Genomic DNA, 23,526 nt, shown 5'->3' with positions numbered 1-23,526 from the left:
GAGAGACGGATCATTTGATTTTACACTTTTACCTGAATGTGGCTCCTTTTTTGAATAAACTTCCTTATATCCATTATCAACCTGGCTGTCGCTCTGTACACACACACACACACACAACGGGAGTTATAAGGCTAATGGGCATTCAGTCAGTTAGCTAGTTAGTATCCATTTCAAACAGGACAGTGGTAACAACAGTAGGTTACGGACAATTTTAAGTTTTAGATTTTAAATAGGCTGTATACATTTCAGTGGGAGCAACAGGACAGTCAGATGTCGCTGATTTTACTACAGAGTAGGGCGGATTGTAGGGTAGCAAACATCGACGGAAAAGTTTTCAACACTGCAGGTTACCTGAGTGTAATGTTTTTCAGCTAAAAAGAAACATGGTCTGACTCCTACCTAACTATATAAAGAGTAACTGAAGGTTAAATGCAGCTAACATGTCCAGGCACTTACACCTCCGCTCCGCTGCATCTCAGCCACCATCGCTCTGGCAGCAAGGGCAGTGTTGCCAACTCCTCAGTAAGGAAAATCGCTATTGGCTGTCCTAAAAGTCGCTAGAAGTCGCTAAATGATGTCATCGCCTAATTTGCATAATTGGTCATGCCAATAATTGTAACCTACATTGTTGGAGAGAGAAATAACATCGTGGAAGAGACATAAAGTGAGTAAAAAACGTCCTAAATGCATTTAGAATTTATTTAGAACTACAAATTTAATTTATTTTAGCAATTATTGTTTTTTTTTAATGTCACAATTCCAATTCGCACAGATGGCTCATTTGCTCACAGACCAGAGGAGGTGAGAAAATGCATTTTTAAGGAGCTCCATTCATCCTTGAGTTCACATGGTGAGAATGGTTATATGTTTATGTCCTCATAAAAGAAAACAGAGAGCTCATCATTCAGTACAGAGTTTAGCTCATTAGTCTCTGCTCTTTTGTGATGTCACTTCCAGCTGCTCTGACCTCTAAATATCCTTTTCTTCCTCTCAGTCTGCTTTCTAATTCAAACACTCACCTGTCTACGCCTGAGCTCATTACATCAGCTGGTCTTGACCTTTGGCCACGCCCTCTGTTTTTTTACACCTTTTTCTGTGATTGTCCTTTCCTTGTAGAAATCATTTCTAAACTGTGGCTTTAAGAAGAGACACGAAGTTTCTAAGAGGAGGAAGATCATATTTATTTAAACCATCACTACGACTGAAAAGCAGAACATGTGACTTTATACAGAGCAATAATTCATGAGCAGAGCCTAAGGTGGCGAGAGAACTGAGTTGTGACTCTCAGGCAGAAAGGTAACCTTTATCTAGTTGATCCAGAGAAAAACGGACTCTGTATGATCATTCAGCTGTTGATCTCCTCCTCCAGATGTTGATCCCTTCCTGCAGGTGTTGATCTCCTCCTGCAGGTGTTGATCTCCTTCTGCACGTGATCCATCATGGCTTGTCAGCGTCTTTGTGTCATCTTTTAGCTCCAGTTTGTTCTCCGCCTGACATAAAGTTCTGCGCAGACACTCACTCGGGTATGCAGCGCCTTCTCCCTATATCTGCCTCCTCCCCGTCCTCAGCATGGTCTCGCTGGACACAGTTTGCGGTGCTCTGCTGTTCTCTGGTCAGCTGATCCACAGCGGCATTCACGGCAGCTCGGACCAGCGTGTAAGCCATCTGAAGCAGCTGCTGCTCGCTGTGGTCAAAACCGAGGAGGTGGAGGATAAGGTGGTTCTGTGAGGAAGCACTGCCCTCCCAGCACTCCTCCTCCTCTTACTCCTCCCTCTCCTGGGGGCAGAGCTCAATTCGAATGAACGGACCATTTGCTGATGCCTGAAGGGAGGAGGAGAAGGTCTGGAATGAGCTCTGAAGCTCCTTATGGAGGAATGACCCAGCGTCCGCAGAGTCACTGAAAACCTTGAGTGGTCTCCCCACGGTGATGTCATCGACCTCACCAACTCTTTGGAAGGTCTCTGGTCGATGTTCCTTCACCTCCTCATACATTTCTCCTGCTGCTGGTTCTCCTGGACTCCCAGTTGCAGCTCGATCCTGTGCCGCCTCCACGCTAGTCTCCACTATGACAGTTGCCTGAACAGTGTCCGTCTGAGCCACTCCCACCACCACCATGTCTTCCTGTGGGCACCTATTTCTTCCTCTGATGAAGAACCTGTGCAGCTTTTTCTGGGCCTCCCCCTGCACCTCCTCCCTCTGCTGGTATGATGAATTCCTGGACTTCCTGAACTTTGGCCATGCCCTCTTGTTAGCTCTCTTGTCCTGTGACTGAGGCTCCACCTCTGAATCCTGCTGCTGCTCTGGTTGTTTCTCGACTTTCTTCTGTATACTTCTGATGCAAATGAGCTCCGAGGAGAACCTCCTCCACCACCTGCACCTCCTCCTGTTTCTGCAGTGCCCCCTGCAGGTTCCTGTGGGTGGGGCCTCTCCCTCCAATCCACTGAATTCTTTGAGGTCAGCTCCTCTTTCAACTGCGGTGTCTGAATGTCTCACCGTGGTTTCATTTTCCACCACCTCCAGTGGCTCCTCCCCCTCACTCCTGCTCTGGGTTTTTCCTAGCAGCAGCATGTTCAGAGGACCCCATAGCTTCCTTTTCAGGCTGACGCTCTCCGCTTGCCCCACGTTTTCTCCGCCCTTCGTCGCCATAGAAGGAAAATGTTTCCTGAAAGCGTCTGTCAAACCCTGCACATAGATTCATCAGCAGCAGGTTATTAAAGTCACACACATACACACACACACACACACACAAACAGACACACTGAATCCTGAACTAGATTATACAGTCAGTATTTGGGGAAATTAAATTATTTTAAAGATCAATGACTGAGTAACAGCTGAGACGCTGTGCTGCTGGGGTTAACTGTCTATCACAGCTGAGTGGGGTGAAGGTGTGAGGAGCGAACATCAGCTGACCATCCACAGGTAGATCCGGGCGCTCACCTGATTCTTCTTCCACCTCCTTGGGTGAACCAAGGAGGGTGAACAACCCAAAGCTGTTGCGTGAGGCGACAAAAACAAGTCTGACCCATGAAACCGAGGGGACAAGAAGGAGGCCTGTGAGGAGCTGTCCTGCTGCTCCTCTGGCTCACCTCCACCTCTGAGGAGTTCAGCCATCATCACCTGCTTGAGGTGAGTCAGTGCAATTCAGGTACACCCTCACAAACACTTCCAGTTGGCCTCAGACTCCAAGTGTTTACATCATGACAGGAAGTTCCAGTCAGCTGATCACTCTTCAATAACCTGCTGCCTCCAAAATAAACTTCCTCTTCCTCTAATGGAAACCACCTGCTGGCTGATGACATCATCAGGCATGCAGTGATGATATCATCAGGCAGGTATGAACATGAAAGAACATGATGAAGGAACAGATGAGTTCTCACCTGGGTGCTTCCTGCTGATCGGATCTGTTTCTCTCGGATTCATCAGGAAACACCGAGCACATCTCTCTCCTCACTGCCACCAGCACTGTGCCTCCCCAGTTTCCATAGCAACCACACTGATTGATGCTTTTTTCTTTTACACAAATTGCTTCTTTGATAAAGCGGTGGTACGTGGGCGGGGGAGGGGGAAGGAAACAGAAGCTTTCGTGTCCTATAATCAGGTTTGTGTCATCAGGAGGTCCAATCACCAAATAGCTCTGTATAACGATGCCTGCACGTGTTTGTCCATAGACACGGTGTCAGTAAAGTTTTCAATAAACACACAACTCTTAAACAGGTGAGTCATAGAAGCATCCTCCTCCGTACCGGTGTCATGAACGAGGAAAGAGACCAATCAGTTTGTTTCAGGTTGTATGCATGACTCAGCCCTGCCTCTGCTGGACACCAGAGGAACTGCAGGTGTGGGGCTGCATCCTCTTCCCTAAAACCCCTTCTATAACATACGTGTTTCCTTCTACTTCTCCGAACATCTGCTGGACATTCAACACCGAAACACACGACTGTAGCAGCACGGCTGCTACACCTTACTGTAATCACATTACAGTTACTATTACTACTGTGACACTGGTTCTTCAGGAATCTGAAACAGTATTAAAATAAAGGTTTAACAAAACACAAAGACTTGATGAAACGTGACTGCAGAGTAACATCACTGTCACGTCCAGTTTCACTTAATGGCAGCAGAGTTTGACTCTTTAAACGTTTCAGTCAGCTGATGGTTTTAGAGCAGCATTACCAACACCATGGAAATGACAGAAACCATGGAGACCTGAACAACATCACACTTAAAAACATCCAAGGTGAGTTTCATCAGCTTTTTGTGATTTCAAACAGTTAAAATGCTTCTGGAGCTGTTTTCAAACTGCTTTATTTTGACAGGATGTACTGCTACTGAAGTACTTCCTGTTACAAACACGAATGTTCATCTGTGTTTGATGATGATGGGAAGAAAAGCTCAGCATTTTACCTGCAATTAGCAGTCTGCACTAATCCTGAACAAGACACTTTAATGAGGAACCTGCAGAGAGCACAAAGCCACACCTGTTCATGAGGTGAGTAATTTCAAAATGAAACAGGAAATAACAATGAAAAGATGAACTGAAAGGAGAAATACTGAGTTTAAACATGAGGAGATGCTCACTATGTTTAAGGGATTGATTGATTGATCAGCGTTTCAGTTGTGATTGATATCTAAGGCTCAGGTGAGAGGTCACCATCTCCAAACAGCCGCAGAGCGAAGTCATCGAGTCCATCGGCTGTTCAGACCCGTTTCAGTCACACTGTGGCACCGCATCATTGATCCTTGATCAGTTACTGATCTGCCGCAAGCTCTCTGTCCTCAGAGTCTATTTTTAAATGTGTGAAGAAGAAACTGAAGCCTTTGTTTCTATGGTGATGGAGGGTAAGAATACATCCATCTGTTGCCAAGCAACAGCACGCTGACCAATCAGATCACCCGACAGGTGAGTACCAAGAGACTGTCAGGAACCTTCATCCAGTCCTTCACTGAGGCAAAGTATTCTGGGAAACAGAGTGCATCTTGTGGACTCGCCCTGACAGTAAGGAGTGTGATCAAATCTGTGGCATCACCTTTGACCCCGTGACGATGCGGACTGATGAAAAATCTATTTTTATTTTTAAAATCTCGAGTCAAAGCAGTTAAACTGGAATCTGAATTTTCCCACAATGCCTCTCTGCTCACCTGGCTGCTAAGCTCTCTGTTGACTCCTGCAGGTCAGATTCTGGCAGGGCACAAAGAATGCTCTTCTGCAGACCAATCAGCAATCAATCAGTACGCAGCAAACTCAATAATCACCTCTGTGATAAACAGCTGATGTCACCAACAGGTTACTCTGGTTAATCAATAATCAATCTCAGTATTGGTTGATCGGTACTAGGGCTGGACTGAAAATCTGGCATACCGGGCATTTTCCCACTGTGCTGATGCACGTTTGGGCTGCTGCTAACAGCTAACAGCTGAAGTGTGTTGCATGCTGCGATGCAACCCAGCAACATCCACGCCGAGCCGATTAAAACCTGTTCCAAAATCAATAATAAAAAAAAGAATGAAAAGCACACACGAGAGCTTTGATCTGATTGGTGAAAAAAAACATTTATTTACAAAACTTTATTGTTCTATCCATGAAAAACAGATGCCGTTTACAAAAACATGTTGACACTGAACTTCCTGTTTGCTTTTTTACAGCGAAACACAGAAATAAGACGACGGCACGACAGTCACACACGATCAGTAATCATCAACACCTCATCATCAATGAGCGCTGGTCACGTGACACAGAAAGGAACAGCAGAGACCACCAATTTCCCTCTGGCCGGTGGAAACTTTCAAAGTAAAAGGTTTACAATGGAATTGAGATCAACTCCTTCAAAATAAGAGGTTTAAAATGCAAGAATGTAACTCCTTCAAAGTAAAGGGTTTAAAATGCAAGACTATTGCCCCCTTCAAAATAAGAGGTTTAAAATACAAGATAGGACCACTGCAAAATAAAAAGATTCAAATGCAACAGCGTACAATTCCTTCAAAAACGAAAAAATTAATTAATTAAATATAACAGACTGGCTCCTTCAAAATAATGTTTAAAATGAACAAACATAAAATCCTTCAAAATAAAAAGGTTTAAATGCAACAGAATGTCACTCCTTCAAAATAAATGTATTTCAAATGCACTAAACTATGACTCCTTCAAAATAAAACGTTTAGAACATATAGGAGCATAACCATTTCAAAATAAAATGTAAAAGTTAATAGGGCATTCCAACAAAATATTTCAAACGCTGGCAGTAACTTTTTTTAAATAAAATTCAGATCGTGCTTTTTTGTTGGCTTTTGTTTTTTAGACTGTTAAAAGATTTTAGTTTTTCACAGTTTTATGATAAATATAAAAAAGATTGAATATTTTTAAAACTTTATTTAAAAATGTAAATAAAAAATGTGCCCCTGTGGGCGTAGGCTGGGAACCAGCGAGAGTCCTGACCCATAGATTGGGACACGTTTATTTTCCCACCTGTCCTTTCTGTCTTTTTTTGTGCTTGCCTTTGTTCGAGTCAGATGGAAGAAACTGTGGATTGATCCTTTAAATGAAGTTAAACCATCAGCTGCTTTTTAATCCCGACTCCAAGTAAGAGCACCCTCAGTGTAATCCTCCCATCTGTGTGTGAGCGCCCGTTTAAGCTCACTTCATCCTGATTGAACAGCTTCTGGAAGCCCGCTGAGGGGCAACACCTCAATCAGAGATTTTTACCTCGGTGAAATGCAACATCTCACGCTGTAAGCTCTTTAGCAGAAACTAAAGAAAAGCAGAACAGAGGCAGGATGAAGTTAAGAGCTTTCGGATCTGCTCAGTTTGGCAGAAGATGACTGACGTTAGGTCGCGGCTTTGATCTGAACCGTTAGCTCTGCCTCTGTGTCTTTGGTGCTGCATACTGAGGTTAGTGGGTGTGAGCAGCTTCAGCGAAGAGGTCCAATAAAAACCTGGTTTAACCCCGGCTAATCTCAATGACAGGTCATCACTATTCACTATTGAACCTGCAGAGGTCCGAGAACCCAGGTGGCTTCAGGTCATTTCTGCCAGTACGTTTCTGTAGCTGCTGCCTTCTTCTCCTTGTCCTGTTGACTGTTAGCTGGGTGTAAATTCACTGCACTGGCAGATATCCATTCAAACCTCTGAGGATGTCACTCCTTTTCAGGGTACTCGGGATCTTCTCAAAGCTCTGTGTAGCATTGGAAAACCTTCAGAAGCAAAATCTGAACGTTTCAAGCTCCTCCAAAGAGATCTGTTCGTCCTAACCAGGACACTGTCTTGTGTTTCCTGCATGTTCTGATCTGCATGTTTTTGTTGTATTCCATCTGATAACGTTTGTAACTCTGTGGTGATAAACTTTCTGCCGATGCTGAGGCACAGAGCGCACAGAGGTCGCCAACTTCCTGCAGAGTCAACCACTACAGACTTCATGTGGCCTTCAGATTAGAGACCTTTATGGAATGGGTTTCCATGGTGACCATTTGTATAATAAGCCTTACATCACAAAGGGCAATGAAGGCGCCACATGCAGTGGAGTAAAGCACAATGCCACTAAACTCTAGAGCAGTGAAGACATGTTCGCTGGAGTGACCAATCACGTTTCTCCATCTGGCACTCTAATGGATGAGTCTAGGTTCAGTGGTTACCGGGACAAATGTAAAGCTTGGTGGTGGGGATTATGGTGTGGGTGTGCTTTTCAGGACTTGGACTCCGCCCCTTAGTTCTAGTGAAGTAACTCTTATTAGTCATATGAAGAGGAGTGAATACGTTTAACAGTACAGTGTTATTTACTGAAGTCTGCACTGTAGTTTTGTTTCTTTGTGGACAACACTAAAAGGACAGAAACAAGAAGCCTCGTACTCTCTTTCTGACGATGAACATTGACAAAAGACTAACTCAAACTTTACATGTAAGGTGTACGGCGCTTACTCGTTATTTGTCACTGAGAGGGTTTACTGCTGTACATTTTAGTCCTAAACCTGTGTGGCAAGATGGAGGGAAAGAAAACGTGAGTAAAAAAATAAAACTGGAAGGAGAACTGACAGGATTTCCACTGAGAGATCCAAAAACCAGGGGAAGATGATCCTGAATGTGACATCTGCCAGATTTAAATCCAGTTTTTGGTTTGGACCTGTTCTCATAACTTGTAGATTACACCTTGTATATACGACACTCTGACACCAAATGACAGAAATCTGAGTAGTTCGCTTTTTGTAGTTTGCACATGTCAGTGCATCCACAGAAAGGTTCTGACATCACAGATCGCTCTGACATCACAGTGCTCACTGTCTCCTCTTCCTCACAGTCCTCTCAGACTCGGATGGGCTTCAGTGTTGGCTGCTTTCAGGTTTAGAGTCTCTGGCGGCTCAATTTCAGAGAAGGAAATACAAAGCAGTGACATGAATGACAGGAAGTGACATTAGTCAAAGTACTGACGTATCATTAATCTCTGATTAATCTGCTGATTAATCAACGAATCATGTAATCAGAGTCCAGAAACTTGTTCAACATGCACAAATCAGCAAATGTTTCAAACCGGAGAAACAGTTCCCAATCAATTAATTATTAATCATCAATCAGTCAGGTTTTGCTGACGTTTCTGAGCATCAAACAGTCCGACCTGCTGACCTCAGCACCTCATGATCACATCACTGGATTAAACACAGACACTCCCAAACAGGTACAGACCAAACACTCAGAACACCACCACCTGCGGAAATTACTATTCCGTCCAATCACATCCCTCATAACAGATGGCATCACTCAACCGGAACGCCGTCCACACTCTCCTGGGAGATCTCAGAGTCCAGGGAGTAGCAGGAGCTGCCATTGTCCTGAGTGTCCCTGTTGGGCTCCTCAGAGAGAGCTATGGGGGTGCCCACTGAGGCTCCACCCCCAGCCCCTCCCCCAGGCTCAGCAGCACTGTCGCAGAAGTGGGCGGAGGCCTGGAAGAGCTGGCTGCAGAGGCGATTGTAGCGGTGGTAGCGGGACGGCTTGCCTGTGTGGGTGTACATGTGCTCCTGCAGCTGGCTCTTGTGGGAGAAGCGTAGGCTGCAGACGGCGCAGGCAATCTTACGTTTGCGTGAGTGCAGGGAGGGAGCAGGGCTACTCCCCCCTCCTCCACTCCCACCACCTCCTCGGCTCCGCCTCAGCTCAGCAGCCAGCTGGTTGGCTAGCGCCTGGCTCTGTCTCAGAGCTTCCTCCAAACATCCTGCATCCAGCTGCTCCTGGGTTCCTGGAGGACCCTCCTCTAGGCCGGCTTCCAGCTCGCCGCCCTGTGACAGCCCCTCCATGAGACGGGCGGGGTCGAGGGCGTGGCTGAATAGGTGCTCCCGCAGGCCCTCTGGGGAGGAGCAGCGCTCTCCACAGCGGGGACAGAGCAGCACTAGCGGCCGGTCTTTGAACAGGAGGCCCTGAATGGGACTGCTGTCCTGAATTGGAGACCCTGCACCTGGACCCTCCTCGCCGTCCTCCTCCTCCTCTAAGCGTTCCTGCTTGATACGGGTAGTTGAGATGTCAGAATCGTCTCCGGATGCCACAGAGCAACGTAGCGCTGAGGCCTGATGGTCCGATGATACCCCCTCCAGTCCGACAGCAAGGGACAGTTGGGAGTGAGACCGGGCCCCTCGGTCAGAGGACCGCCCATCCTCGGCCCCGCGGGACACCGTGGTGGTCTTGGGGACTCCGGGTCCCTCCTTGCTGGCCAGCTGGGAAGAGATCTGAATGCCATAGAGGTTGGACATGCGGACCACGTTGTTGGCAGTCTCAGCAGCACCCTCACCAGTTTTGCGGCACAGCTGGTAGGCGTGAAGGAACTTAATGCCCTCCTGCAGCCGGCTCTGGTCCACCGCCTGTTTGGGACACATACCGGTGTACATGATGTGCAACAGGTAGCTGAAGACGTCTGGCTGGATGTCCGTGGGCTGGATCTTTATACACTCGCTGGGGACACAGAGAGACATGAGGTCAGCACCTCGGAAAAAAACAGCATGTGAATCCTGATGTTTTGGATCGATGTTCTCCTGAAGGTTTGGACCAAAGTTTTGTTCCTCTATTCTGGATTACAGGATCCAGATCCTGAAATTTGTTCTCCTGGAATAAAGGAACAAACACCGGTACAAGCCTTCGGGCAGGCACGCCGTCCACACTCTCCTGTGTTTAAGACATTATTCTAGTCTTAAACACATTTAGGGCTGATCAATCATATTTGAATTTTTATTACCATTTGATTGCTTCTTAAAAATTATGAAAACAAAATAATTGGGATAAAACATTAAATTTCATTCATTATTTTTTTGGTGTGTTACAAATCAAACACACCGCTGTTCACCTAAAAGCTAAGGCCAAATAAACTGTCCTCACATGTCCTCACAGTGCATCTGTTTGTAGCTGACAGCTAGCCACTTTTTGACCAGTCAAGCTCCAAGTTTGTAGTTAACGCTAACATTCGGTTTGGTTGTGGAGAGCAAATCCAATCCTGAGCTGTCTTTCTCATGGCTAATCTTAGCTAACACTAACACGCCTGCTGACAAGTAGTAAAATCCTGTCTTTAATGGATAAGGTTGGCCAGTTTGTCCGAAACTTCCGAGGCTGATCTATTTGCAGCTGCATGGTTTCAGACAAGCAAACCCTCTTTGGATTCATGCCGCACTGCTAACTCACAGCTAGGTGGCTAACAGCAGGTCATCTGGTAACGTTTTCATGACAGGATCGACGCAGAGACTGTCACCGGCTGGTTAGTGAAGTCCTTTTCATCACTGCCATCACGATGACAGCAAGCGGCAGATCTGACTGAAGAACGTACGTTTAGTACACCCCAGATAATCCTCCTCTCTGACCTGGAACCCAACACGGTTGAGGAAGCCAACAAATTTATCAGGACAAAGGATTCAAGGGTCAGAGGAGTCACCACCTGCTGGGCATTTAAAAGAATTCAGGTTCTCAGAAAACATGCCTATTTTTTATCCTACCTGCACTTGTGTGATGACCCAAAGCACAGGTGTATAACTAACTTCTACTCAGGTACAGAGGTCACACGCCGCTGTCTCACCCCTCACCTGGACTGGTGGATGAAGATCATCTTGAAGTAGTTGGAGAAGGCAGCCAGCACAGCGCGGTGAGCTTTGAAGTAGACGTTTCCGATGGCGACGGTGCAGTCACACAGGAAACCAAATTCCCTCTGCACGTTGAGCTGCTGCAGCAGGAAGAGGCTGTGCGACGACACCTCCATGACACCGTCTGAAACACAAACCCGAGCCAATGAAGTTCACATTATGACCTCCATCATCACTGCTCACACACATACATTTAACATGCAAACTTATTAATGTGCGACAGGATGGAGGATGTCTTGAAGAGGTTCAGAGAAGGTCAGAGGAACTTCACTGTGACCCCGAGCAGAGGATCCGCTGTGGTGATAGAAGATGAAATATATATATCTGTGGTCGGTCAAGTCCATTGCTGCTGTGTTACCGATACTCCTGTTGCTTTAGCTCAGTAAGTACTTAATATCGAAGTGCTGAATAACGCCACAAGGTAGAGCCTTCCTGATTCTCGTGCACTGTTATTGGTCGATGTTGTAGAACAGAGCAGGGGTGCAGGTTCATTCACTAAAAGAGCTGATGAAGCTCCTCTGTTTGAGGAGGAGCCTCTTCTACCGCTCACTGCTGGAGCGTCTGGGGGACATCAGAGGAACTTCAGCTCCTACAGGGGCGCACGCGTGCCACTGTCTGGGTCCCTTGCACTTTGAAAATAGATAGGGGGCAGGGTTTAATAAGAATATTTTCTTCTTCCTGCTCCTTTTCACACATGGTTGTAGTGCTTTTTGATAGAAAGTGTGGTTGGTTTGTTTGAATTGTTGTACCAAGTGTGAAATAAATAAATAAATGAAATGAAAAAATGAAATGAAAAAAAATCAACTTTAAGTAACTGTGTTGTCTTTAGTTGTGCTGACGTGGGAGTTTCCAATTTCATTGTACTATTGTAAAAGGTATGAGTGTGCAATGACAATAAAGAGTTATTTTATCTTCAGCATCTCTCGCATACACACACGCACACACAGAAACACAAAAACACACACACAAGCACACAGACACACAAACACAGAGCAGTGTAGCACATTCAGACCTGAAAAACTCTTGTGTTGTTTAACCCTGTGACGTCACATTAAGTCCGTCAGGCTCACTTGGACACGCCACCTCTGACCTCAGTGAAGGTCACACCTGACACACACACGCACTCATGCACGGGGAAGGGGCGGGTGTTCACATCGAACTGACCCGGCCACACCGGAAACCGGACACCCGCGCGACCCAGTCACACACTAGCTCTGCGCGTGCACGTGCCGTCGCGCCCGCCACCGCGCAGCATCCTCCATCCTTCATCTCATTCATCACACGCACGTCCTCGTCACCTCCGCACACGCGCCCGTGTGCGCGTGTTGACGCTCCCAACGCCCGGCAATCCCGTGTATGCGCGGATCCTGCACGCGCGCGGTTAATGAGCGCCTTACCGCAGAAACGAGCAGATCGTCTTCAGAATCGGCCGATTTGTTGCTGCAGAGGATCTCGCGACGAGCCGCGTCACCTCTCGCGAGAACATGGGTCAAATGGGGCAGTCACGTGAGCCGTCAGAAACGTTTGATGGCTGATCAGTAATTTAATAAACGCAGAGCAGGAAAGATGGCGTTATCGTGCCATCGATAATTTTCTGAGAATATCAGGAAAAAAAGTGAAACTGATCAGAGGCTGTCAGCCAGCAGCATAAGACCCCAACACCGTGCAGGGAGCACGATCACGTGACACAACACACACCGACACCGTGCAGCAGACAGACTCACAAACACGCCTCAGCTCTGCAGCTCAGGGACTGAATCCCATCATAATCTGTGTAATCTGAGACTCAGAGTACTCTCAGAGTGGGCCACTGTACCTCGGTTGGTGACTGAAGTGACTCATAACCTGTGTAAATATGTTTTCTTAGGCTGGTGTCCACTGAGCTGATCAGCAGTATTGATTATTACTGACCACAGCGGGTATGCTGTGAGGTGTGGTCCACATTCTTGGCAGTGAGTGGGACACGTTCCCAGTGGGTGCTGGGCTCCGCCTAGGCCGCCCTTTGTCACCGGTGATGGGCAGATTATCTGGGCGTTGCCAGCATCTTGTCTCTGCATTTTGCAGATGATGTGGTTCTGTTGGCATCATCAGGTGCTGCCTCCAGATCGCAGGCTACTTTGAAACAGACGGACTGGTGCTGCAGTGATGAGATCGTTCAGGTATGGGCCACCTCGTATATGATTGATGGGTGAGATGTTGCTGCTTCTTCAGGCGGAGTCTCCTGCTCAGCTCAGAGTTAGACCTCCTTGCTGCTCTCTGACTGAATGTGGGTGGCGGGAGGCCTCAAGTAATCCTACAAGCGAGAGAGAAAACAAATAAATTATTCCGGTTATTATTTTCAAATTAAAAGCAGACTTGGTTTCCTGTGGTCGTTTTCAATGAAGACATAATTCTGACACTATTTATTTAACTGTGAAAGGCCCCGTCCAAGCCAGAAACGTATATTTATTATTTAATGCCCACCTGTGAACTACTACTTGATGCAGTTAAACATGTCCCACTGGGTTAAAGCTCTTATATATTTTATTATAACAACTTCAGTTTTTCATTTTACTTTTTTTTTTTTTTTTAATTTTTTACTGTGCGACACATGTTGCGTTTCCGTGGTGTCAGCTGAGCTGCGCGAAGCATCAAAGCAGAAACGTATTTTTGAAACGTTAAAACTTTATTAAACTTTATTTTGAAGGGCCTCACTCTGACCGGAAGTTCCTTATTTGGACTTCCTCGCTATGTGCGGCTTGACGGCGCGGCGGGCTGTGCGGAAGTGCTTTCATCCTGCGGGAGGAGAAGAAGAAGAAGAAGAGGCTGCTCCTTCGTCTCCACAGTAAACCATCCGCGGAGGACTTTTCGGAGCCTGGGAATCCCACAGCAGCAGCCCCTTCGCCGGCCTCCGGGACCCACGGTGAGTGGACGGACCCGTGTCCGGGCTCGGGGCCGTCTGGGCGGCAGGCGGTGAAGGAAATGCTCGCGGCCTGCTCTCGGTGCTGAATGCGGGTGGCAGTGCGGGGGCGGCGGTGCTGTTTGCGGGAGAGAGCGCTCAGTAATCGCCCGGTTTTATTCGCATCACATCCGGTGGCTACTTTCAAAATATAAGTCGTAACGAATAGTTTTGAGCATTGAAGCAGCCGGAGGAGCTACGGGTTCACTGACGGTCCTTCGGGGAGTGTCTGACTGTCACCGAGACGCGCTGTGATGCACGCGATACCCTGACGGTGGTCTCGCTCACCCCTTGTCACGCTTCGTGTTTTCATTTTGGAGGAGCGATCACAGGAACTTCCGGTGTGGACCACGCTAACAGGGGTTAGCTTGGAGCAGCTAATCTCAGCCGAGCTGTAATCTCCATTTTAGCTCGGCGGTGTGGCCAGCCTCTCCCTCCGGTCTCTCCACGGGCTCGCTCCCACCTCGGCGGCTCCTTCGCGGCCTGTCTGCCGGTGACTGACAGCCCGCACCGCGTGCCTGCGGGCCCGGCGGGGACTTCCAGTAAGCAGGATGAGGGCTCTTATTTTGAGTGGTTTTTACAGTGGAGTCTGGTGACAGAGGCCAAAATTATTTTATCCACTCTTCACAGTGATCACATTATTATCTTTATTGATTACTGATCAGTAGAGTAGGTTTCTGAACTGTGACCTTTAACCTCACAAAGCTCAAACACACCTGACAGCAGACACATCAGATATGAACCTAGACTGTCACATGTCGGCTGATAAAATGAGCCCTGAGACCTTCCTGTGAGCAGCAACCAGCTGATCAGAGTGCAAACGACTTGTCCATGACTTGTTCTGGTAATAACACGATTAAGGCACTCATCTTACTAAAAACTTGTGAAAAACTGCATATCACAATGACCTGAAAAGGGGAAAAAACAATGTGTCACCATTTAAAATCATAAACTCTGAGCTGGGCTGTGATTAGAAACTGAGGATTTAATCAGCCTGAACGTTTTAAGGCATTCTTAAAAATCATATCTGCATATTTCTGGAAAAGTGTGATGATGATGACGTTTATGATGGGATATAAAAAGGTCGTTCTGCAATTTAATGTAACTGCAGCAGCTGCACGGCGCCGTCACATCAAACTGAGATTGGGGCTGGGGGCAAAGTCCTGCTTTCCCACTATGTGACCTCATCACAAGTCACTCCACTGCTGGCTCTTACTGTCACATGGTGTGTAGCTAGCGGTGTCTGGGGAATCATGTGGAGGTGCGTTCTATGTCTCCACCTTTAGCAGGATCAGTTTTGTTGGAGGAGCTCAGTTTTGGCTTTAAATCAGCGGGACCGTCCTGAACTCACGTGAACTGATCTGACGTCACGTCATGTGATCAAAGAGCCAAACCATTTCAGAATAAAACGCCATCCTGAGCCTCATCTGAGAGGCGGAACTCAGTTTGGAAATCAGTCACCTGACCGTCTGCAATGGAGTCATGCTCTTCGGTCATCAATTCATATTCTGCTGGAACATGTTGGCTCGTTGATCTCACATGACGACCTCACTTCCTGTAGTCATGTGTAGGGCTGGGCTATATCATACCATTCACGGTAATACCGGTGTAATGTTGGGCAACGATAAGAAAATGAAATATCGCGATAGAATATGGGCAAAACGCGCATGCGCAGTGCCTTTGTTTACATACGCACATGGCGGCGACGCAGAATGAGAAGAGCGAAAGTGGATCATTGAATGAAACGGATGAACCAGAATTGGTTTGTAAAAATGCTGCAACTTCAGTGGTGTGGAACTGGTTTGGCTTTCATCCGTCAGATATACAACTAGGGCTGCCACAAACGATTATTTTGATAGTCGACTAGTCACCGATTATTTTTGCGATTAGTCGACTAATCAGATCATCATCCATTGGACGTAAAACGTACAGCTTATTGCACCAGCAGCATCTGCTCTTATATAACTATCATTAGCTTACAGCTTTAGGTGTGTAAGGTCTGTGCTAACTAAAAATAAAGACAAGATGGTAGTTTATTAAATTTTAATGAAATTTGCAGATTGTTTCAGTGAAGTTTAATAAACTCCTTGCTATCTAAAATATAACAGGACACCGGAGTATATTCTCCAGCATCTCACACTTCTGATAATCAGTTGTCTGCTTGACGTTTATTCAGCTGTGTAAAAACTATAACTTTAATCTCAGCCAAACTGATTTACTCAGGAACAAATAAAATACAAAAAAAAAAGCCAAACAATAACATTTAAGTTATCTAAGTGACTTATATATGTTTAACCTGAGTAGCGAAAGACGGCGGTGGGTTTGAAAACGATTTGCCGGGAGTCCGGGGTGAGCTTTGCCCCCGGCTAGCTATCGAGCTAGTGGGTAACAGACGTCTCCGAAAACGTCAGAGCGCTTTTGAAAATCTGTGGTGTCTTGATAAACTGAGCAGATATTTGGGGTTTACACAGCTACATTCGCACCTGAAAATATGTTAAACGTTTATTTTGTGACCCAGAAAGAATAATAAGAGTAATATTAAAACTAACTAGCTTTCGCCATTGTTGGAAACTGAGCTGGGCCGCGCTATGAATTCTGGGACACAGCTTCTTCTTCGGGGTTTAACGGCAGCTGGCGTCCTTGTACATGCAGTGCTGCCATCTTCTGTTTCAGTCCGTTATTACACTCTTAAATCCTACTACTTATTCCTGCGTCTTTTGTGATCTTACAAAGCTTCAAACGACACGTCGACTATTAAGTCAGTCGTCGACGATTTTGATAGTCGACGTAATCGTGACTAGTCGACTAATCGTGGCAGCCCTATATACAACAAAACACTATTTTTGGTAGCGCATGCTAGCGGGCTGTCGTTATTATTGGAAAATACGGCACCCTTAAAATCAATCCTTTGATTTTTCTGAAAATCGACAGCGCCCCTTATAATCCCGTGTGCCTTATGTATGAATTCTGGTTGTGTTTACTGACCTGGAAACGTTTTTATGTGGTACACGGCGCTCGAAAATCTGTCAAATGTTTCAGTACGACTTTGCTAAGCTACGAAGCCGCACCGCTTGATGGATTGTCGGAGCATTACGGCTATCGTAGGCAGGAGCCTCGCGGAGTGATACGTACTGTGCTTCAACATAATATTACCGTATTGTGTGTGTGTGTGTATAACCTCTTTAAGTTTTGTGGATATTATACATGGTTATGCTGAGGATATGTCGGCCACTTTCCACCGGAAATGCCTTTTGGTTAAACTGTCAGCAAGGATTTGCATTTGCACTGTTAATTTTTTATATAACTTTAATGCACTTAAAAAAGCTGCTTGTTTAAGTGAAAATACATTGATGTTTTTTTTTTTTTCTTTTTTCTTTGCACTAATAAAGTTGAGGAGTTGTAAAGTATTTTGTCTAGTGTCAATTATATCGTCAGTTATATCGTTATCGCAAATTTTCAAATATATATTGTGATAAATATTTTTGGTCATATCGTCCTGCTCTAGTCATGTGTCAGTTTGCATGGCCACCACCGACATCCAGAGGACCGCTGAGTGTTCTTGCCTTGCTGTCGCAGTGAAGCATGATTCATGCATCTATTAGGCGCTCTGCAGCCTAATAGATGCAGAGCACGGAGATGCAGGGCACTAGTTGGCGCTGGAAATTTTGTCTGCCAGTCAATTTGCTTGAATCAGGAATTGTGTGAGGCAGAACAAGTTGGAAACAGCTGCACTAATCACGGTCATCATGGGCTGCCTCAATGTGTAGTTGCATTTGTCAGGATTCGTCACATCTTTTGATGGGTTTCAGTGTCTCCAAGCAGCAGCGGGGCAGGGGGGGGTCAAGCAGTGAAGGTACATGTCTAACAAAAAGCTCCAGTTCTGAAGAACAGGACTGGGTTCACTTCACGGTACAGAAAACCGCATGCGACCGGTTTTCTCCTGCAGCACAGGAACCTGTTTTTTAGCTCCGCCCACATCTGGCACTGCTGTAGATGTTATTGGCGCAGACCTGCCGATGAGGGCTCGGGTAACCAGCGAGCAGAGAGCGCTCTCAGAGAGCGGTTTGGCCCAGACGTGCCCTGCATCTGCAGTTTCCTCTGAGTCCACCTTAAAGATCCAGATTTGTCGGGTGTGTCGGGCACATCTGGCTCACAGTTTACTGTAACCTGGTCCACAGGACATCTGCTGTGAACTCTCCAGGTGTTGGTGGGGTCAGGGTGGACCTTTTATTTAGGCAGTAACTTGGGGTGTGTACAGGTATACTTGTCCTGCAGTACAAACACATCTGTCACATAACAGGGTAGGTGTGTGTGTGTGAGGGGGGGTCACTTACTGTGAGAATAGCCAACGGGAGGTGAAGCATCCTCCCCCACAGTGAGTTTAGAAAGGTGAGAAGTAAACCTGCCATCCTGTGTGTGTGAGTGTGTGCGTGCGTGCGTGCGCATGCATGTTAAATCCGAGCAGTGTGTTCTTGAGAAGGAAATACTGATTCATCACTGCAGTGCTGTAAGTGAAGCTGGGAGCTAATCTGAGCGTGCTCGGCGTGTGAACTTGTGGCTCTAATTAAAGTCAGAGTTGCTGATGAATCATATCAGGCCCGACTGTCCCGTGACGGCTCACACGTTATGAAAGTTGACCGCAGACGACCTTGCTGCCTCATAAACTCTGACTCTGTCTTCCTCTGTTGTCCACAGGGCGATGGCGAGGCCGAGCCACAGCGATCACGTCCTCCAGCAACTCAACAACCAGCGCGAGTGGGGCTTCCTGTGCGACTGCCTCATCGCCATTGGCGACATCTACTTCCGGGCTCACAAGGCGGTGCTGGCGGCCTGCAGCTCCTACTTCAGGATGATGTTCATCCGGGACCAGCAGGGGGCGGGCCGCCTGGACCTGAGCAACATGCAGATCAGTGCCGAGTGCTTCGACCTCATCCTGCAGCTCATGTACCTCGGGCGCATCGTTGTGGGCAGTTACGAGTTTGAGGAGCTGAAAGCCTCCATGGCATATCTGCAGATGTACTACATCCCCGACTCGCTGGAGGACCTCAGGGACATCAGGAGCTCCAACATCACACCGTCCTCCTCTGCCTCCTCATCCAGCTCCTCCGCCGGGCCTGCTGGCGGGAAGATGATGTTTGGCGTGCGCATGTACGAACAGCAGCGGCCCGCCGCACCTGAAGGGGAGCGTCTGCCGAAGGCCGTCACTAGCAGCACGGGGCGTCCGGCTGTTCCTGCTGTTCCTGCTGCAGTTGGCAGGCCAGCCACGACTGAAGAGGCGGCAACCGCTCCTCTGATTGTGGCGGCGCCAGTTTTAGACGGAGCAGGCGAGCAACCGTGTGACCTGAGGAAGCGGTCGGGTGGCAGGAGTTCAACTCTGAAGGACCGCCCTAGGTTCGGTCGCACATACACCTGCGACGACTGTGGCTTCGTGTTCAGCTGCGAGAAGCTTCTAATCGAGCATATCCTCACCTGTACCAACCGCAAAGCCTTCCACCCACCCCGAGGCAACACTGAGGGTGACAACGACTCAAGTAAAGCAGAGAGCTCTGCCTCAGAGAGCGTGGAGGAGCACCGGGTCGTCTGTAAAGGCGAGGACGACTGGCCTGAGGCCAAGACTGCCCGGTCAGTCCCAGGCGGACCAGACGGCGAGCCTGGGTCCACCAGGACCATCAAGACTGAACCAGAAGAGAGCATGTTCCCTGAGATCGAGGTGGTCCGTGTTGGCGAGCATGCCGCCAGAGATTTTAGCGCACGCTTCGGTGATGCAGCGCTGAGGGAGAAGACGCAATCGGACCCCGAGCCCGGTGTCTCCGGTTTGGAAAACAGCAGCGAGCCTTTCGAAGGCAATGATTCCGGCATCCCCGCCAAACTCCGGAAGGTCAAAGACGAGAAGCAGGACGCTGACGGCACGCCCTGCGAGGTGTGTGGCGCTCTGTTATTGGAGGAGGACAAGTCCGCGCACTATCTGTCCAACCACATGGGGCACATATGTGCCTGCGGCAGGTGCGGCCAGGTGTTGATCAAAGGCCGGCAGCTGCAGGAGCATGCCGAGCGCTGCGGTGAATCCCATGGAGCTGAGTCGGACTCCCATGGCGAGGATGAGGCGTCCCTGCTGGAGGAGCCGCATGGGATGGAGGAGGGGCTGCTGGAGGCGGCCGACCTGGCGTGTCCGCACTGCGGCCTGCTGTTCCAGAACGAGAGCCTGGCGCTGGAGCACGCTCTATCCTGCCACGACCAGGAGCTGTTCCGGCCCACCATGCTGGAGGAAGGCGGCGAGCCCGATCACCGCCGCAAACACTTCTGCAGCATCTGTGGCAAAGGCTTCTACCAGCGCTGCCACCTGCGCGAACACTACACTGTCCACACCAAGGAGAAGCAGTTCACCTGCCAGACCTGTGGCAAGCAGTTCCTGCGCGAGCGCCAACTCCGCCTCCACACTGACATGCATAAAGGAATGGCGCGCTACGTGTGCCCCGTGTGTGACCAGGGGACCTTCCTCAAACACGACCACGTGCGTCACATGATCTCCCACCTGTCAGCCGGGGAAACCATCTGCCAGGTGTGCTTCCAGATCTTCCCGGGTGGCGAACAGCTGGAGAAGCACATGGATGTCCACCTGTACATCTGTGGCGTGTGCGGTGAGAAGTTCCGCCTGCGCAAAGACATGCGGAGCCACTATAACTCCAAACACACCAAGAGACTATAACAGCGCTGCTGCCATGTCCACGAGTCTGTTACTAAGAAGCCATAAATGTGAGAACAAAGAATGCACTTGAACACCAAAAAGACTGAACTGCACTTTGAAGCCGTACGCAAACTAACCGGGTGTCACACTGCGAGCTGCGGGTCCAGCCGCGCCTTAGTGACTTCTGTCCGCTTGAGGCTTTGCGCAACAGGAAGTTGGTGGGTTGGTAGATACCTGAGGCACACCTGAGGACAGGAAGCCTCGTGTTAGAGCTGATTCTGAATAAATAGCAAACAGCATGCTGCCTAGAAACCGACTGCTAGGTGTCCGTACATGGAGAGCGGGAGGTGGGCGGTGGCACACAAGCTCCACCCACTGCCTGCCTCTCTCCATGATGACGGTGTAGTCACCGTGCGTGACAGGAAGCTTCTGTCTGCCATATTGGAGCTGAACTTGGTGGCGAGAGAGGCAGACCTTTTCTGGAGGGAGGAGGGAAGCTGTTTAGAGCACGAACAGTTGTTTTATCCTCCAATTCAATTGAACTTTATTTTACGCAAACATATGGCACACAGTCACAACAGCAGTCGCCTCGTGGGGCTCTGTGAGATTAACCCTTGACAAAATTAAAGGCCAAAATGAGCTGCACAATGAATTACACGCCAGGAAACAGATTACAAATAACTGAACCCATCATAAAATCTGATTGGTCGCCCAGAGCTCACGTTTCCTGTTGTTCTTTTTTTAAATGTTTAAACACGAGCTGAAACTCAAAACTGCCCTTGCGTGATTTTCAGAGCAACGAGGCGCCATGTTGCCTTAAATTCCGACTCGCAGAGTGCACGGTTCAAATCGCGGCCTCAGACTGATGTGGTCATGTGGCCTTCTCTGAGCTTTAATCACATTTCAGGTCCAAAAGTAATCCACAGAAACCCACCAATCAGACGACCCCTATGAACTCACGCTTTAGCGACATTTCTGGCTGATTCAAAACCGTCATGAGTTACTGAAACTGGCGCTGTCACAGGCCGGTGTGAGCTGCGGTGGTTCTGCAGCGCTCTGAGCTTCTGTTTTAAGACGTTACCTGAAACTGGCTGCAGGTCAAGACGCAGCTGCTCTGTTCTCTAAACAAACCATGAAGGTGACGTGCCATCAGCTGGTGCCTGCATGACCAATCACGCTCTCAGCTGACGGCACTGATCGTTTTTATAGTTAAACATTATTTTTATTAAGTTATAATTGCATGTATGATATCTGACAGCTGTGATGGCCAATCAGCTGCTCGTATCAAAGAGCAGGAATCTCGCAGTCGCGTAGAGGAGGCACCACCCTCCACCCGTTACAGCTCAGGTCTGAACGAGTCGACCGTAGCGTTTCCGTCCAATGGGCCAAGCGGAGGACTTGCGGACCTTCATGGATCCTAGAGTTCAGGTTCAGCAACTGACGTCATCACAACCTAAAAACGTTATAGTAACTGATTAAAATGAGTCAGTCGAAGCTCCGCCCACACCCACGGTTAGCGCTTGTGCTGCTCGCAGTGTGATCTCCAGAGGAAATACAAACTAGTATGTCTGCTGAAACGGCGCCCCCTGTGGCCTGCGTGGAGAGAACTTCCTGTTTGCGAGGGTGCGCTGCCTCACGCTTGGATGTTTCCCAGAATACTAAAGCCTGTTACGGCTTCCTCGCTCTGTCACCGTCCCACGCACTCTGTGATTGGTGCCTTTACTGTAACACTCCGTCCTTCCTGTCAAACTCACGGCGATGTGTGAGGGGCGGGCCGGCACGGAAGGTCACAAGCCCCCCCTCAGACTGAACCGGCCAATGAAAAATCCAACATCTAAACACTAGAACCAGTCACCTCGACTCTTACCCTCAGAACTCCTGTGATGCCTTACAAGTCTCTCGAAGTGTTCGCTCGCCAGCAGTACGGGATCGGACCGGATCCAGCTGCTCAGAACCAACCAGTCGTTACAGGCTCGAGTAAATCAGACTATCAGAACCAATCAGAATGAGCTCCATGAAATGATTCTGCGGCTGCTCGGACAATCAGCCCTGCCCCCCTCATCTTCTCGTCTGGCTCACAGTGAGACTGTTTCCTGTGGACTAAGACCTGAAACCAAACAAACTCCAGCTGAACTCAAACTAATTCAACTTTCACCTAATCAGCACTAACAGAAGTCAGGGACATGCCCCTTTAACGCCTCACCAGTTTAGACCAGTTTAAGCCGGCTCAGGTCGGACCGGGTGGATCTGACCAAGGTGGCGGGTCCACCTGGTTACCCCAGGTGTAAACGAATGTCGTCTTAAGTAAAGCTAGCGATGTCAGCTGTTTGTTCTTCTTTTTGCGTTGTTTTTCTGTTTGTGACCACGACTCTTAATAAACAGAGTGAACCTGAGTGTGGGTGGAGCCTCTGTTTCCATCCCACAGAGGATGAAGGCTCAGTGTTATTTACCAGCACCTCCTCCTCAAGCTGCAGCTTCATCTTTTCTCTGCTTCATGAAGTTTTTAATGTCAGGGCTGAGGGAGGATCAGCTCATTGATCAGCTGATGTTTGGACTGATGCTCACATTTTTCACAGAGATCACCTGTAGCTGTGTTCTAGCTGTGTTCTAGCTTCTGTGGTTTCCTGACAGGATACCACAGAAGAAGCAGCTGTTATTGATTATTGGTTTGTTAACGGTGATCGTTTCTGACTGAAGGCCAGCGGGAAACAGGTCCAGTGTTGGTGTTTAAATGCTCCACATAAATGTTTTTCAGTCACATGGGCTCTGAGATTCAGCTGACCTTTGACATTCCTATCTGATTGGA

At 48.1% G+C, this 23,526-nt stretch overlaps 3 protein-coding genes and 1 long non-coding RNA gene across 8 annotated transcripts in view; 2 read left to right on the top strand and 2 right to left on the bottom strand.

The window, feature by feature from the left end:
• Window positions 1-23,526, top strand: part of LOC146372283 (uncharacterized) — a 154,048-nt gene that overhangs the window by 121,625 nt on the left and 8,897 nt on the right. The window lies entirely within an intron of this gene.
• Window positions 734-3,680, bottom strand: LOC146372286 (uncharacterized). Its single transcript, XM_084952681.1, has 2 exons — window positions 3,381-3,680; window positions 734-2,682 (listed from the first exon to the last, which is right to left on the bottom strand). Exon 2 carries the CDS (start codon window positions 2,644-2,646, stop codon window positions 1,762-1,764), a length of 885 nt encoding a protein of 294 aa, XP_084808807.1. The 5' UTR covers window positions 2,647-2,682; window positions 3,381-3,680; the 3' UTR covers window positions 734-1,761.
• zbtb25 (zinc finger and BTB domain containing 25) lies at window positions 5,538-12,859 on the bottom strand. Of its 4 annotated transcripts, none has more exons than XM_084952660.1 (3): window positions 12,495-12,859; window positions 11,041-11,221; window positions 5,538-9,925 (listed from the first exon to the last, which is right to left on the bottom strand). In XM_084952660.1, the coding sequence occupies exons 2-3, from the start codon at window positions 11,211-11,213 to the stop codon at window positions 8,743-8,745; spliced, it is 1,356 nt and encodes a 451-aa protein (XP_084808786.1). In that variant the 5' UTR covers window positions 11,214-11,221; window positions 12,495-12,859; the 3' UTR covers window positions 5,538-8,742. The 4 variants fall into 4 exon arrangements, with proteins under 4 accessions (XP_084808786.1, XP_084808787.1, XP_084808788.1 ...); XM_084952661.1 differs by lacking the exon at window positions 12,495-12,859 and adding an exon at window positions 12,396-12,482; XM_084952662.1 differs by lacking the exon at window positions 12,495-12,859 and adding an exon at window positions 12,110-12,384.
• On the top strand, window positions 13,885-23,113 carry zbtb1 (zinc finger and BTB domain containing 1). Its single transcript, XM_084952649.1, has 2 exons — window positions 13,885-13,999; window positions 18,731-23,113. The coding sequence occupies exon 2, from the start codon at window positions 18,735-18,737 to the stop codon at window positions 20,739-20,741; it is 2,007 nt and encodes a 668-aa protein (XP_084808775.1). The 5' UTR covers window positions 13,885-13,999; window positions 18,731-18,734; the 3' UTR covers window positions 20,742-23,113.

This window comes from Perissodus microlepis, chromosome 15 (genome assembly GCF_051167445.1).
Source record: "Perissodus microlepis isolate ML-2025 ecotype Zambia chromosome 15, ASM5116744v1, whole genome shotgun sequence".
Taxonomy (NCBI): domain Eukaryota; kingdom Metazoa; phylum Chordata; class Actinopteri; order Cichliformes; family Cichlidae; genus Perissodus; species Perissodus microlepis.
The sequence above is the reverse complement of the archived record's forward strand: the minus strand, read 5'-3'. Positions and strand labels throughout refer to the sequence as shown.